The sequence below is a fragment of the Gastrolobium bilobum genome, unplaced genomic scaffold, assembly GCF_033153095.1.
Source record: "Gastrolobium bilobum isolate Gb01-03AN ecotype WA unplaced genomic scaffold, APGP_CSIRO_Gbil_v1 utg4280, whole genome shotgun sequence".
In the NCBI taxonomy this organism is placed as follows: Eukaryota; Viridiplantae; Streptophyta; class Magnoliopsida; order Fabales; family Fabaceae; genus Gastrolobium; species Gastrolobium bilobum.
This window is the reverse complement of record NW_026895123.1, coordinates 52,138-66,128: the sequence shown is the minus strand read 5'-3', so window position 1 is coordinate 66,128 and position 13,991 is coordinate 52,138. Positions and strand designations below refer to the sequence as shown.

The following is a 13,991-nucleotide window of genomic DNA, read 5'->3' as shown; positions in this document are numbered from 1 at the left end:
TGGCCAGAAAAGATTTATAGAACAACAGGTTAATTATTGAATCAATTAAACATCCAAATAACCATTTAAAAAAAGAAGAAGAAGAAGGAAGAAATCAACATCCGTGTGCATGTTTGACAGATCCCCATTTAAACTCAGAAGACCATAAGAACAAAACAATCAGGGTTAAGATGGCCCAATTGAAGTATATACGGAGTAGAAACTACGTTGGGGATGGACTAAATTAAAGCCTTATAGTGTGGAAAGACTTAGGATGAAGCCTAAAGACACAAATGAGCGTGGAATAACGAGATAAATACTCGCTAATCCCCAACTACTCTCACCTCAAACCCATGTTACAAATTTGTGTATTTTTTTCAACTTGAGAGAAAAAATAAAAGTAACATACGGGTTTTGTGGGAACCCTAAAAAGGGATAATTTGCTTTCAAATGTCACAATCTAATGACTTCTCAATATAAATCGGGTCACGAATTTTATTTTTCTTTTAGTCCATTTGCAGGAGCTTAGGCTGAGAGGTTTTTCGCACAAAATTGAGTGTTTGTGCCCCCACAAACACAAATGGCCCTACACTTCGTACTATATCATTTTATATTTTATGAGCCACTAGAGTCTTAGGCGTAAGTCATTGTCAATGCAAGGCCACATAGGCTAGTAGTTGAGGATGGTGGTTGCCAAAGAATATTGATGTCTCGTGTGTGGTAGCATACGTAACTGTAGTCATATTACGTGGTAAATAGGCATCCTATGTGTTAGGTATTATATATCAAGGAAATATAACTATGTGGCATTCTCTAATTAGAGAAATGATTTTTATATAATAGTAGGTGGTGAGTAGATGTTTGAATACTATTATACTGAATATAATTAGAGCTTAAGTGGGTTGTGTGTAGCTCCACTTCTATCGTGTATATGCAATACAGAAATACCGAAGTTAAATAGATTATATATATAAGGGGGAGGATATTCATATTATCTTATTTTTTCTTTATCTATTCATCACCTCTTTCATTACTGTTGAATCATCATTTTTTTTCTTTCTCTTTACATCAGCTGAAAAGTTTTTGAAAGAAAAAAAAATAACTTTAATATTATAATTATGTATTATCCGAAACACATAATTATAACTATAGTTCGTAAGAATTTGTTATAGCCATTGATTAAAATGTTAATGCAACGGTGATTAGAGAGGTAGTGGATGACAGTGAAAAACTAAAATAGTATGAATATCCCCTCATACATAAAAACATAATATCAAAGTAATTTGGACTTTTTCTTAATTTTTAGTATTGATTTCGATTAAGAATAATTACATATATAGGGTAATGAAATTAATTTTATATATATATATAATGGGCTTATCATTTCTGCAGCCGCCGTAGATAACACTCTCTACAGCTGACACAGAAAAGTGGACCTCACGGCGTTTTAAAAAAAAACAAAACTAAACAAGAATCTGGTGCCGTATCCTAGAATCCGCACGCGGATCCTGGTTAGTTGTACGTGCAGCGGCTGCAGAAATTATTTTACCATATATAATTAGATTTTGGATATTAGTCAACGCAAGTGCCAAATCTTAGGTTCTATCGGTAGTTTGACATTGATTGCCACGCATATTTCCTAATGGAACTCTGCGTGCATGTTATGTTGTCTTTACCTCTAACAACCCAAGATCAAAAAGATTGTTCTGGAAAAGCTTATGGGTCCTTTAGTAATAATGAACAACTAGGCCTAATATCAACAAGAATGTTAACCGAACAACAGTGCCCATGAACACATCCTGACAACTTAACCAAAAGAAATGTTGAGTTAAATGAAATTTAATAAAGAAATAGTGAAATTATTTTAATGTTTTAACATAAAATAGTTTTTAAGTAATGTTAAAAAAAAGTTAAGATACTATAATTTAATGTTTGGATAAAGAATTACTTTTTAAAAACGAAATTTTTAAAAATTCAATTTATTATCCAGTGAGCATCTGAGTTCATGCGCCAAATTTCGAAAAATGGGCCATATATACTGTTCAGATATATATTTTCACATTGGTTATATGTGCAACTAATGTGGTCTTTATAAGGCCTTGGACACTCCCACCCTTTGAGCTAGCTTTTGGGGTGGTGTATCCCAAGATTCTTTACATATTGGTTGAGCTAGTTTTTGGGTGGTGTATCTCAAGATTCTTTACATGATATCAGAGTCTCGCCGCCTCCCACTTTCTATTGTGGAATTTCTTAGCACAGGTAGATTGTGCCTCTTGCATTGTCCACTCTTCAAGCCCAATGGGTTCCTGTGTGAGGGAGCGTGTTGAGATATATAGTCCCACATTGGTTATATGTGCAACTAATGTGGCCTTTATAAGGCCTTTGGCACTCCCACCCTTTGAGCTAGCTTTTAGGGTGGTGTATCCCAAGATTCTTTACATATACTATTTTCCAAGAAAATACATTTTCATTTAACTGACAAATATAGATTAAAAGAAAAATTTAAAATCATTCAATCAATCTGCATAATTAATTTTTTTAGTACATATGCATAATTAATTTGAATTTAAAATTTAAAAGAAGAGAAATTAAGAATGATATGCGTTATTTTTGAAGGAAGAGTCTAATTTAATATATAAAAGTTGTAATTGTGATTTGAGAAGAAAAATAATATTTATTATAAAAAATATAATTTAAAAAGAATTAATTTCAGAATATAAGGAGGGGGAAAATAAAGTTTAATTTAAAAAATCGAAAATAATTATTTTGAATGTATAACAGTTAAGATTTGCAAAGAAGAAAGAAATTTTAAAGAAATAAATTGAAGGTAATTAATAATGTGAATTTTCTTTAAAAAATGTAAAAGCATGGTGCTAAATAACAATGGCAAAAAATTCAAATATTATTATTTAAATAAGAAATCATGTAAACCTAGTATTTTGGAACCAATTTACGGATTTATAGCAATTAGTCGCATTCTAGGTAGGCATGACTAGTCACGCCTCACAGAGGCACAATTTGTGCTAAGTCACGCCCCACCTAAGCATGACTTTGCACCATTCACGTGGTACAAAAAGTCAATAGTTTGACCGTAAAACTTCGGAATGCCATAGCTTTTGATTCGGATGTTCAAATTAATTATTTTTTTATTTCATATAACTTTTCGAGATCTACGCAATGACATTTTCTTGAATGCGATTTGGTCACAAATATTTTAGGGTGTTAATCTTGCGGTGTCCTCGTACTTTTGTCATTTTTCTTCATAAAACCAAGGGAAAAATTAATTAATATCAATGCTCATTGACAACACAAAAGTACGATTATCTTTTCGCTAATCGTACAATTATTATTAGTGTAAAACCTTTTTGTAAACTAACATTATAAAACTATTTGACAGCCTACGAAAAAAAATTAACAGGTTAATGTTTGACCGTTGATTGGATGATGTAATCAATTACATGAGCTCGAATTTACCATAATTGGGTGTCTAAATCAAGGTTTTTTTTTATTTCACGTAACTTTTTGAGATCTATGCGCTGAAAAATCCTATAGGATTATTTATTAGTGTTGGAAATTTTTTTTAAATAATATCATTCACAAATATAAAATACACCAAATGGAGCATAAAGAAACATTTTTTAGGAAAATTTGCCAATGTGTAGCTCTCTAAAAGTTATGTGGAATAAAAAAAAAAGAGCAGTTGATTCGGACACCTAATTCAAAAGGTATGACTTTCCGAAGTTTTATAGTAAAATATCTCAAATTCGAAGAAAAAAATTAGATTTTTTTTTTACCAAAACCCCTTCAATGAGATGTCATTGCGTAGATATTGAAAAGTTATGTGGAATAAAAAAATATCTGATTTGGACACCTGAGTCGAAGGTTATAGCCTTCTGAAGTTTTGTGATTAGTACCATATGTCACCACGTGAATGGTGCAAAGTCGCACTTGGGTGGACGCGACTTTGCATAAGTTGTGCCTCTGCGAGGTGTGACTAGTCATTTGTACTTGGGGCGCGACTCGTTGCTATAAATCTGTAAATTGATTCTAAAATATTACGTTTTTGTAATTTCTTATTTAAATAATAATATATTTTTCAGAAAAATATTTTTGCAGTTAATGCAGATAAGTTATCTGCATTTACTTCTAAAACGACGTCGTTTTGGGATTAGAAGATTAAAAAATTATAATTATAAAGACTATAATAACCTTGGAATAAATTAAAATTACAAAAATACCATGATTTTCGTCCCAAAACGACGTCGTATTGGGCTTATTGCAGATAACTTATCTGCAGTAACTGCAGAAAAAACAAATCTTATATTTTTTTTTACAAATAACACTAAAGCCACGTTATTTAATAAGAAAGAGAGTACAATAGGTAATTAACTTAGGGAAATTGTTTTCTCCAGCTGCACGAGATAATAATCGTATGTTACATGGACATAGAAACATGTGCCTGTATTTTTTTTTTAGCTTGTGGGCTCCATATTTTTTATTAGTGTTGGAAAAAAAACTCATCTCATGTTAAATGAGAGAAGTATTGGCTATTAACTTATTTTTGAAAATGGGAATTTTTTCTTATAAAAGGAATGGATGAGATAGAAACTTAATTATAAAAGAAATTCCTTACCAACTGGCCTTCTACTACTTTTATAAATAATAAATTTATTTAAATTTTGCAAATGGAAAATTGGTGATATATATATATATATATATGGGACATGATCTTCTTATACTAGTGTAAGAATAATAAATCTTGAGTTAATGATTTCTACAGTTACTTTATATAAGCTTATTTGCAGTTACCACTTATAACTATATATTCTGGGGAGTACATAGTTATAATATTAAAATTATTTTTTTCTCTCTTTAGATACTTTTCAGAACTTGTCTGCTAACGTGAAGAGAGAAAAAAATAATTTTAATATTATAATTATGTTCTCCTTGGATTACATAGTTATAAGTGGTGACTATAGAGAAGTTTATCTAAAGTAACTGTAAAAATTACTAACCCATAAATATTATAATCAATCTTAATCGTTTATTTTTGATATCTGACGGTTATAATTTATTGAAAATTAATAATTAATTAATGAAAATAATCCAATTAATTACAGTCGTTTAATGGATGGATCCTTTCTTTGTGTGTGTGTGTAATTAATGAAAATAATTCAACTAATTACCGTCGTTTGATGGATGGATCCTCTCTGTGTGTGTATGTGTGTGTGATATCATTTAACAATGGTATCAAATTAAAAGTTCGAAAGGTTATCTATGGGCCATTAGATCAAGACAGATCAATGTGTGTGTGTGTGTGTAATATCATTTAACACTGGTATCAAATTAAAAGTTCTACAACTTATCTATGGGCCATTAGATCAAGATAGATCAATATGTGTGTGTGTGTGGGTAATTTCATTTAACACCGTTATTAAATTAAAAGTCCGATAGTTTATCTATGGGTCATTTGATCAAGACAGATCAATAGTGTCACATACTTATAAATCAGAGTCGTTAGATCAAGGCTTACACCAAATCTGAATCATTGATTTACTTGAATCTAACGGTTCAAATATCTAATAAATTAGAACCATTAGATAGAAATATGATTAACGATCAAGATTAAGAGTGTAAGTTACACTGGTGTAAAATGATCCTGACCCATATATATATATAAGGTCAGGATCATTTTACACCAATCTTGTCCGTTAATCCCACTTATATCTAAGGGCTCAAATTTTTTAGTAATGTGAGCCATTGGATACAAGTGGATCAATGGTCAAGATTGAGTGTAAGACTTCTAACTCTTACACCGGTGTAAGAATATCCTGCCCCTGTGTGTGTGTGGGTAATTTCATTTAACACTGGTATCAAATTAAAAGTTCGACAGTTTATCTATAGGTCATTTGATCAAGACAGATCAATAGTGTAACATGCTTATAAATCAGAGTCGTTAGATCAAGGCAAAATCAATGACTCTCAAAATAAGGGCAGGATATAAGTGGGATTAACGGACAAGATTAAGAGTGTAACTTACACTGGTGTAAAATGATCATAACCCATATATATATATATATATATATATATAGAAAAATATTTCTGCAGTTAATGCAAATAAGTTATCTGCATTTATTTTTAAAACGACGTCATTTTGGTATTGAAAGATTAGAAAATTATAATTATAAAGACTATAATAATCTGAAATAAATTAAAATTACAAAAACACCACGATTTTCGCCCCTAAACGACGTCGTATTGGGCTTATTATCTGCAGTAACTGCAGAAAAAATGAACCCATATATATATATATATATATATATATATATAGATACTATTGTAATTATTTTTTTGGGTAAGTCAATTATAAATATTATCAAATAGTTTGTGAATGATTTATTGACCACTATTATTTTAATATTATTGAACACTGTATATATATAATCCAATTTATAGTTTTTGTAACGGATTTAGCGGTTCGGTCAAACACGCAAACGGGATTTGTCTAACAAGTGTCCAGTCATAATTTTTTGTTTTATTTTATTTTTTTGTTGGGGTTATCCTACGAAGTTCCCTCTATTCTATGAGTGTGCTGTACCTCTCTCACGAACTTCTTATAACGCATTTGACCCCATTACTTCAGGAGAAAATTAACCTTATAATACCCAACTTTATAAAAAAAGAAAAAGAAAAAAGAAAGGTGTAGACAAATTAAATCTGCATTGTCTCAAGAAATGTCACCATTAGCATCAAGGTTACACGTCCACACTTCTTTTGCAACGTTTCAAAGTAAGAACATAGATTATCAATACACGTACTCACAAATGCATGAAAGGTTCAAATGTGGCACAGTCCTTTGAAAAAACACCCAACCATAATACAGGGCAATACCTGTTTTCCCTGATCCCCCCAAATCCACAAAATTGGTTACCTTAATTTGCAAGGCATCGTCAAAAAAAAAAAAAAAAAGTGGGTATTGGCTATTGTATCTGTATTGCAATAGTGGCATGCAAAGTTGGGAACGGATTTTTTTTTATTTTGGAACGGATTCTATGCACATGAAAATGGATACCATATGAAGGGAACCAAAAGAACTGTTACAGCATCAGGTTTTTGAACTGCAAAAGTCCCATACTGTTGTGGTAAGTGAAGACCAAACCGATCATTTTGAACTATGTGTATGAACCATGATTGAAAGCTACTCAACAATTATCCAATTAACTAATTTACGGGTTGGGGGAGATGAACTAGTTTACATGAACGGTTGAATTATATCGAATATTATGCACGTTTTTTATTGACTTTGAACGAATGAACAGTGGCTATTCTAGCTATATCATAGCAACCTTAATTTTATTTCAATGAACACGTTCTATCGAGAAGAAATGGGTCACGTGTCACATTGAAATGGTAAGATATACATATGTATATATGTTTTCTTGAATTTGAAATTATTATTCTATAATTCAAATTCATAGAATCATGTTTCTTCTTCTCTTTATCTAAAATCTAAAATTAATTAGAAAAAACACTTGGGAAGGATTTGGTCATTTGGTTATATGTCAAGGGTAAATAAAAATTGGGATATTCAAATGTGATTAAGTCTCACATTGATTAATAATGAACTAAGTAAAATCCGTATAAATGGAAGGATCCAGAAATTCAATGTCTCAAGATTTTTGTTGAGACTTTAATACCAAATGATAATTCTAAAATGCTTTTAATTAGGAGAGTTTGTGTTCACTGAATCTATCTCATCATGGAAACTAAAGTCTACGGTGTTGTCTAACTAAGCTCAATCCAATCAATGGCATTAGCCCAAAATACAACAAAATCACAATGAAGTAAATTAAATAATTAACCGAATTAAAATATTATTAACCCAAACATTTTAAAATACTAAAATATAAATAATTAATAAAACCTATATAATGAAAATTCTAACAACATATCCACTAATAACTTTCGTACATATGCATGGTTGTTTTCTTGTTTTTTGGAATGTGTATCACGCAACTGCACGTGATTTTGCATGCATCAGGTCTTTGCTCAGTGCTATATACATCTGCACATGGTATGCATTTGAATTAAGACACGCAAAACATGGCATGGTATCTGTGAGAAACGTTTGAATCTACTGGCTTTTGCAAACCTGCTCAAAGAAAAACAAAGGGAAGGACATGAGTGTTAGATTTTGTTTTCAAAAACACTATGTCTCTAATTCAATTAACAGCTATATTGCAATTCCCTTTTCGATTGGGAGTGTTATTCTGGAATGGAGGCATTTTCTTTGTCGGCCGGTTGTTACTTTCACTTTCACACTAGTATGGCATTCTTATGGAATACAAAGATTTTATTTTGTTGTGCCAAATATTGAAAAGCCAAAACACTTCAAACTAAATTTTTTTTGGGGTCATAATGTGAATATTGTTGCGTACGGGAGGGAGAATCCAAATAAAATAAAATTGAGGCTTTGAAGCTTGGGCTTTTTCTTATGTTAATTAATCAATTAATTGGTTTCGATATGCATGTAGATTTATATATTCAAAAAATTTATTTTTGTCGGTTGAAATCTACGCGCATGTTTTATATGAGTTCAAAATCTTATAATTTAGAGACTTAATTTGATACTTATTGTTCATCATTATGTCAGCATAGAAAGATAACTAGTAGTGCTAACACCATTGAGATTCAAGAAGATTCAACTAGGAGGGTACCTCATTTAACAAACTGAGTTTTTATATGTGGATAGGCTTTGAGCTTAAAATGTATCAAATGAATTTTGTGATCAAATCAAAGCAACATTAATTGTTTGAAACTACAGCTCAAAATGACAAGAAACTGAAGCATTATTTTTTGAAATTTGAATAGTAAGCCAAATTTAACTAATTAAAAAAAAAACCACTCGAATCGCTTTAAACTATAATTCTCATTTTGTACAGAGAACAATATACAATTGAGAATTTAAAGTCGCTAACAATGAATACTTTAGTTTATATATCCATTTGCATATACTGTTAATAATCAGACAACTAATTAATGTGAAGGCATTTATAGAAAACAATAAATATATTCAATTTTTGTCTGTCAACAAAATTATAAAGAAAAATTAGTAGTGTTCATTTCTCTCTCTTAATTAGATGACAAACAAAAAAAGAATATTGGTCTACAAAACTTTATATACTATTGCCCAAGTGGAATCAGATCACGACTCAAATTATACACACACAAAATGGGAGTGTAATAGAAGGAGAAAAGACGTTTGAACTCAACAAATCAGTAAAGCTTGATTCTAAATAACTATTTCTTTCTTTCTTTTTTATTGTCAAATATAGTTATTTTAATGAAATCTAGGACAACTATCCGAGAAAAAGAAAGAAAAAACTAGGCACATCTATGCTTTAATAGAATACAATACACGGACTCAATAACTGACTCAATGATTGGAAATTGTTGTAACAAATAACCTTTACAAAACAACAAACAAAAGAAGGCCCCCCGAGTAACCCTTTTTTTTTAATTTTTTTTTCTCTCCCCCTCTTTTTCCAAGCAAGCCCTACTCATATATATATATATATATATATATATATATATATATATATATATATATATATATATATCCATAGCGGTGGTAAAACGTGTCCTTTGGATTTTGAATTCATACCAAAGTTTGATTCGTGTGTCAAATTGTCCAACTTGAACACGATATATTTTTATTCATGGCTCAAAAATTGAAACCCAGATCTAACCTGTTGTGAGTCACATGGGTTGATCCGTAAAAATTAAAAATCTATTTTTTAAAAATAAAAATAAAAGAAAAAAAGTGAATAAAATACATAGGTTAACCCACAACCCGCATTGGGATGTGTCAAAATTACCAAAATTTTAATTTTCTCTGACAAAAAAAATTTGCGGGTCAACATGCAGTCACGCAAGTTAACCATGACATGACACGATATCAATTTATATCATTTATCTAAATTCGTACACAACCCATTTTACTTCACAAGTTAACAAAATCCGCATTTTGATGTGTCGTGTCGTGACTTATGACACGTTTTGTCACTCTTATATAGGGGAGTGTTATATTTACAAACTTTTTATTTACAAACTCTTACAAATTACACTATGTACTCCTGGAAATACAATAGGTTACATTGTGTACTTTCGGAAGTACATAGTATAATTTGCAAAAATTTATATTTATATATATATATATATATTGTACAGCACACTGACAAAATTGCAATCCATAAATAACACAAGAATTTTCTTATTTTTTAATGGTTAATTTTAAATGCTTTTTTTTTTTTGCTAGAGATGTTAGAGAATAATATACACCATTAAAAAGACATTCATCTAATAATTTAAGATTTTTGATTGAATTGATTTTTTAAAATATCCACGCTTCAAGGCTAAAAAGCTCTTACGTGAGGGGAATGTGTTAGAAATCAAAAAAACTTCACCCAACCATTTAAACTTGTTAGTTGAATTAATTCTTTACATGATATCTCGAATTTCGGTTTAAAAACTTGAGTTTTTAAGATGTGATCTTGATATAGCATTACATTTTATTTTGGCCAAGTGAATTAAGTTTCAATCCTTGATGACTCAATTCTTTTAAATAAATTAAAACTTCAAATAAAAACATATCAACATTAATTACTCAAACCATTTGCTACCATGCATGTTGCATTTGGTTAGATGTATATAACCTGCATCATTTGCATCCCCTCATTGTTTTGTGAATATGAACCTTGGAATCGAATACCAACCTTTTACAATGATTATTGTTGACTTGCCCGGGGATATGAAATATACTTGGCAAGTCATTACCATCATATCAAAAAACTTTTAATCTTCACCTTCTTTGTCAGTTCAGTTGTCACTATAACCGTTATTACTATTGCCCCTTTGCTATTATTATCACCATTTCATAATTATTACCGTCATTGTTTTACGCCGGTGTTGTGATTATTGTTGAAATAAACATAATGATAACATCTAACTATGAATGATTACTTATACATATTTAACCTCAATCTATGAAAACCTCGTAAGAAATGCAAAGGTAAATTTCTAAAAGAAAGGTTACCATTTTAACATTAAAATGCTATTGCTGTAATCTAAATTTATCATCTCTGCCGAAACGCTCGTCCGTCATATATATGACAATAAGCAACTAACACTTAAATGGCGTAAGAGATTAATGTTCTATATCAATATCCACAAGCAATGTACATATATAAAAAAATTTAAACATATTATCAACAATCATCAGAGTAGATTATTTTCCATTGTGTGAATCACTCGCTTTGGTGGATGAAAACTTATTACTTCTTATAAATTATTTAAAATTCTTATCACTAATCTATCCCTACCCACAAAAAACCTATTCTGAATGACTTTTTATTTTTGTCAAGCTATTCCTAATTTCACGTTTTAAACAATTGATTCTAAGATATCCGCGTCAAAAGAAAACAACGGAAAATTCTATTGGATTGTATTATTCTTTTGGTCAAAAAAAAGTTACTCTAAAAGAAGTTTGATCTAAAATTTTATTATTAGTAAGGGTATTATTATAAATTTTATGAGTATAAATTTTAATGTATTTTTTGGCTAACTTTTTCATTTATTTTAAATTAAATTAATAATAATCACCAAATATATGAATCAATTGGTGAAATGTTATTCCAATTTAATCAGTAATATTGAATTCGAATCTAATATATATAATTGTATTAAAAATTTGGTATAAAAAGCGGTTGGCCACCGTATAACGAATGATTTAAATAAAAATAAATTAATTAATAATAAGTTGACACTTACATATTTTGTAAATAAACTAAATTATTATTTAAATAATTATCCTTCATAGTAAAATAATTTTGTTAATAAAATTCATTTATTAAAAAATATTATTTCTCCCAATTATCATTCCCCAGCCCATCCAAAACTGAAACACATGGTAAATAAGTTGACCACTGCTTGACCTATCATGATCGAAAAACAAAAAAATTAAATAAAAAATTTTAATAAAAAAAATTACTAACATCAAATTAAAATATAATTGAATTTAACTAATTAAATTTAAAATCTCATTGTAATTAAAAACATGTTTTGTTATTGAATACCTTAGTCTACAAGCAGGACATTTTATACGGCTTTTTATTCAAAATACATCATCATATTTGCTTCCTTAATACGTATGATGAAGTCACCCACTCTGACCCAACATGATTTCCCTTTGGTCTCTATATATAGACACACACACACCCTTAGTTTTTATAAAACATCTATTAGATATTTAACCCTTTTAAGCTCTGTTTTCCTCTGTCTCTCACAAAACACAATGGAATACAAAGTGAAAACCACAACATCACCTTCTCCACCAATCCCAATCTATGTTCCCACCATGCTTTCAAACTCTCCTCCATCTTCATCTTCTTCACCTCCTCTTTCACTTTCTCCCGCACCTTTCCCTTCACCCTCTCAGTCCTCTCCCTCTACTGCTGCTGCTCCTCCTCCACCACCACCAGTGGTGGTTAGCCCTTGTGCTGCCTGCAAGATCCTCCGCCGCAGGTGTGTGGAGAAGTGTGTCCTTGCTCCCTATTTTCCTCCCACTGATCCAATCAAGTTCACGATTGCTCATAGAGTCTTTGGAGCTAGTAACATCATCAAGTTCTTGCAGGTAACATACATTCACCATTTATTGTTGTTAATATTATTGTCATTATTATTTGTGTGTGTCTGTGTGACCAGTTCACACTTCATGGCAAGACATTTTCTTGAAAGACAAAAAAAAAAAAAAAAAAAAAAAGTTGAATTTTCTATGGTAATATCAGAGAAACAAAATCATCATGAGTTTTGGTCAAAAGTTGAAGGAAAAGCTAACAAGGGACATACCTAATTGATGGGCATGATGGGTTGTTTTCTAACTTCCTAACACATCAATGTTGTGCATAATTCTCTCTTCCTTCAACTCTAGAAACCACTATTTTTTCTAAAAAAAGAAAAAAAAAGAAAAAGAAAAGAATGGCCAAGTCAAATAACATGTTGCACACTGCTTGTTTATCTTTTCTTTTCCTTCTTTGGGTGCTCCCCATAGTATAAGTACCATAAGTCAAAATTAGGTGCCCACATTTGGAACCTGTCCACTATGTATGTCTATTAGTTATTTTCCTAATAACTCCAATTCTAATTACCAAGAGTTTCAATTGCATTAATTTTCAGGAACTACCAGAATCTCAGAGAGCAGATGCTGTGGGAAGCATGGTTTATGAAGCAAATGCTAGGATCAGAGACCCAGTGTATGGTTGTGCAGGTGCAATATTTCAACTTCAAAAGCAAGTTAATGAGCTACAAGCACAGCTAGCCAAAGCACAAGCTGAGGTAGTCAACATGCAGTGCCAACAAGCTAATTTAGTGGCTCTAATTTGCATGGAAATGAGTCAATCACAGGACCAGCACATGCTTCAACTTCAACCTCAACCTCATGTTGATATGAGCTGCTGCTTAGAGGACAACACTATTGGCTCTGCTTGGGAGCCTCTTTGGACATGAAAATTGAATGAATGAAGTATCTTAGATATTATCTATTAGAGAAACATTAATTTGTGCTATAGTAACTGTTAAACTTTCAACCTCCAAGTGGGGGGAAGAGATAATGAAAATCATACTGAGGAAATTTGAATAAAGTCATTAATTAGTTATTTGGTAGATATGGGTCATGCTGCTTTCTACTTCATTGGTCATTTCATGAGCCGAACCTTTGACAATGGAAGAATAAAAAATGAGAAAAAGAAGAAAAACATAATTGACAGTGATCTTCTCCAATATAATGAGTAAAAGAGAGAGCTGTTTTAGTTTTGAGTCAGCATAGCCTTGAAACAGATCTGGAACTGTTTGGACCACCTAATTTTTCTTTATGTTTGCACCGAGGTTGTTATTAAACTCGGCTCGGTTATTTAATCAGTCAAAATATTGTATTATTGAGTCACTAATTCAACCAC

At 30.8% G+C, this 13,991-nt stretch overlaps 1 protein-coding gene across 1 annotated transcript; it reads left to right on the top strand.

Annotated features, from left to right (window-relative positions):
* The first annotated feature begins 12,288 nt into the window (after positions 1–12,288).
* On the top strand, positions 12,289–13,621 carry LOC133316526 (LOB domain-containing protein 1-like). Its single transcript, XM_061518309.1, has 2 exons — positions 12,289–12,670; positions 13,213–13,621. Exons 1-2 carry the CDS (start codon positions 12,332–12,334, stop codon positions 13,540–13,542), a joined length of 669 nt encoding a protein of 222 aa, XP_061374293.1. The 5' UTR covers positions 12,289–12,331; the 3' UTR covers positions 13,543–13,621.
* Positions 13,622–13,991: the final 370 nt, after the last annotated feature.

Excerpts from the sequence above, each read along its gene's own strand:
- LOC133316526 (XM_061518309.1), top strand. The coding sequence starts at position 12,332 with ATGGAATACAAAGTGAAAACCACAACATCACCTTCTCCACCAATCCCA. Across the intron at positions 12,671-13,212 it reads ACATCATCAAGTTCTTGCAG|GAACTACCAGAATCTCAGAG; the intron begins GTAACATACATT and ends ATTAATTTTCAG.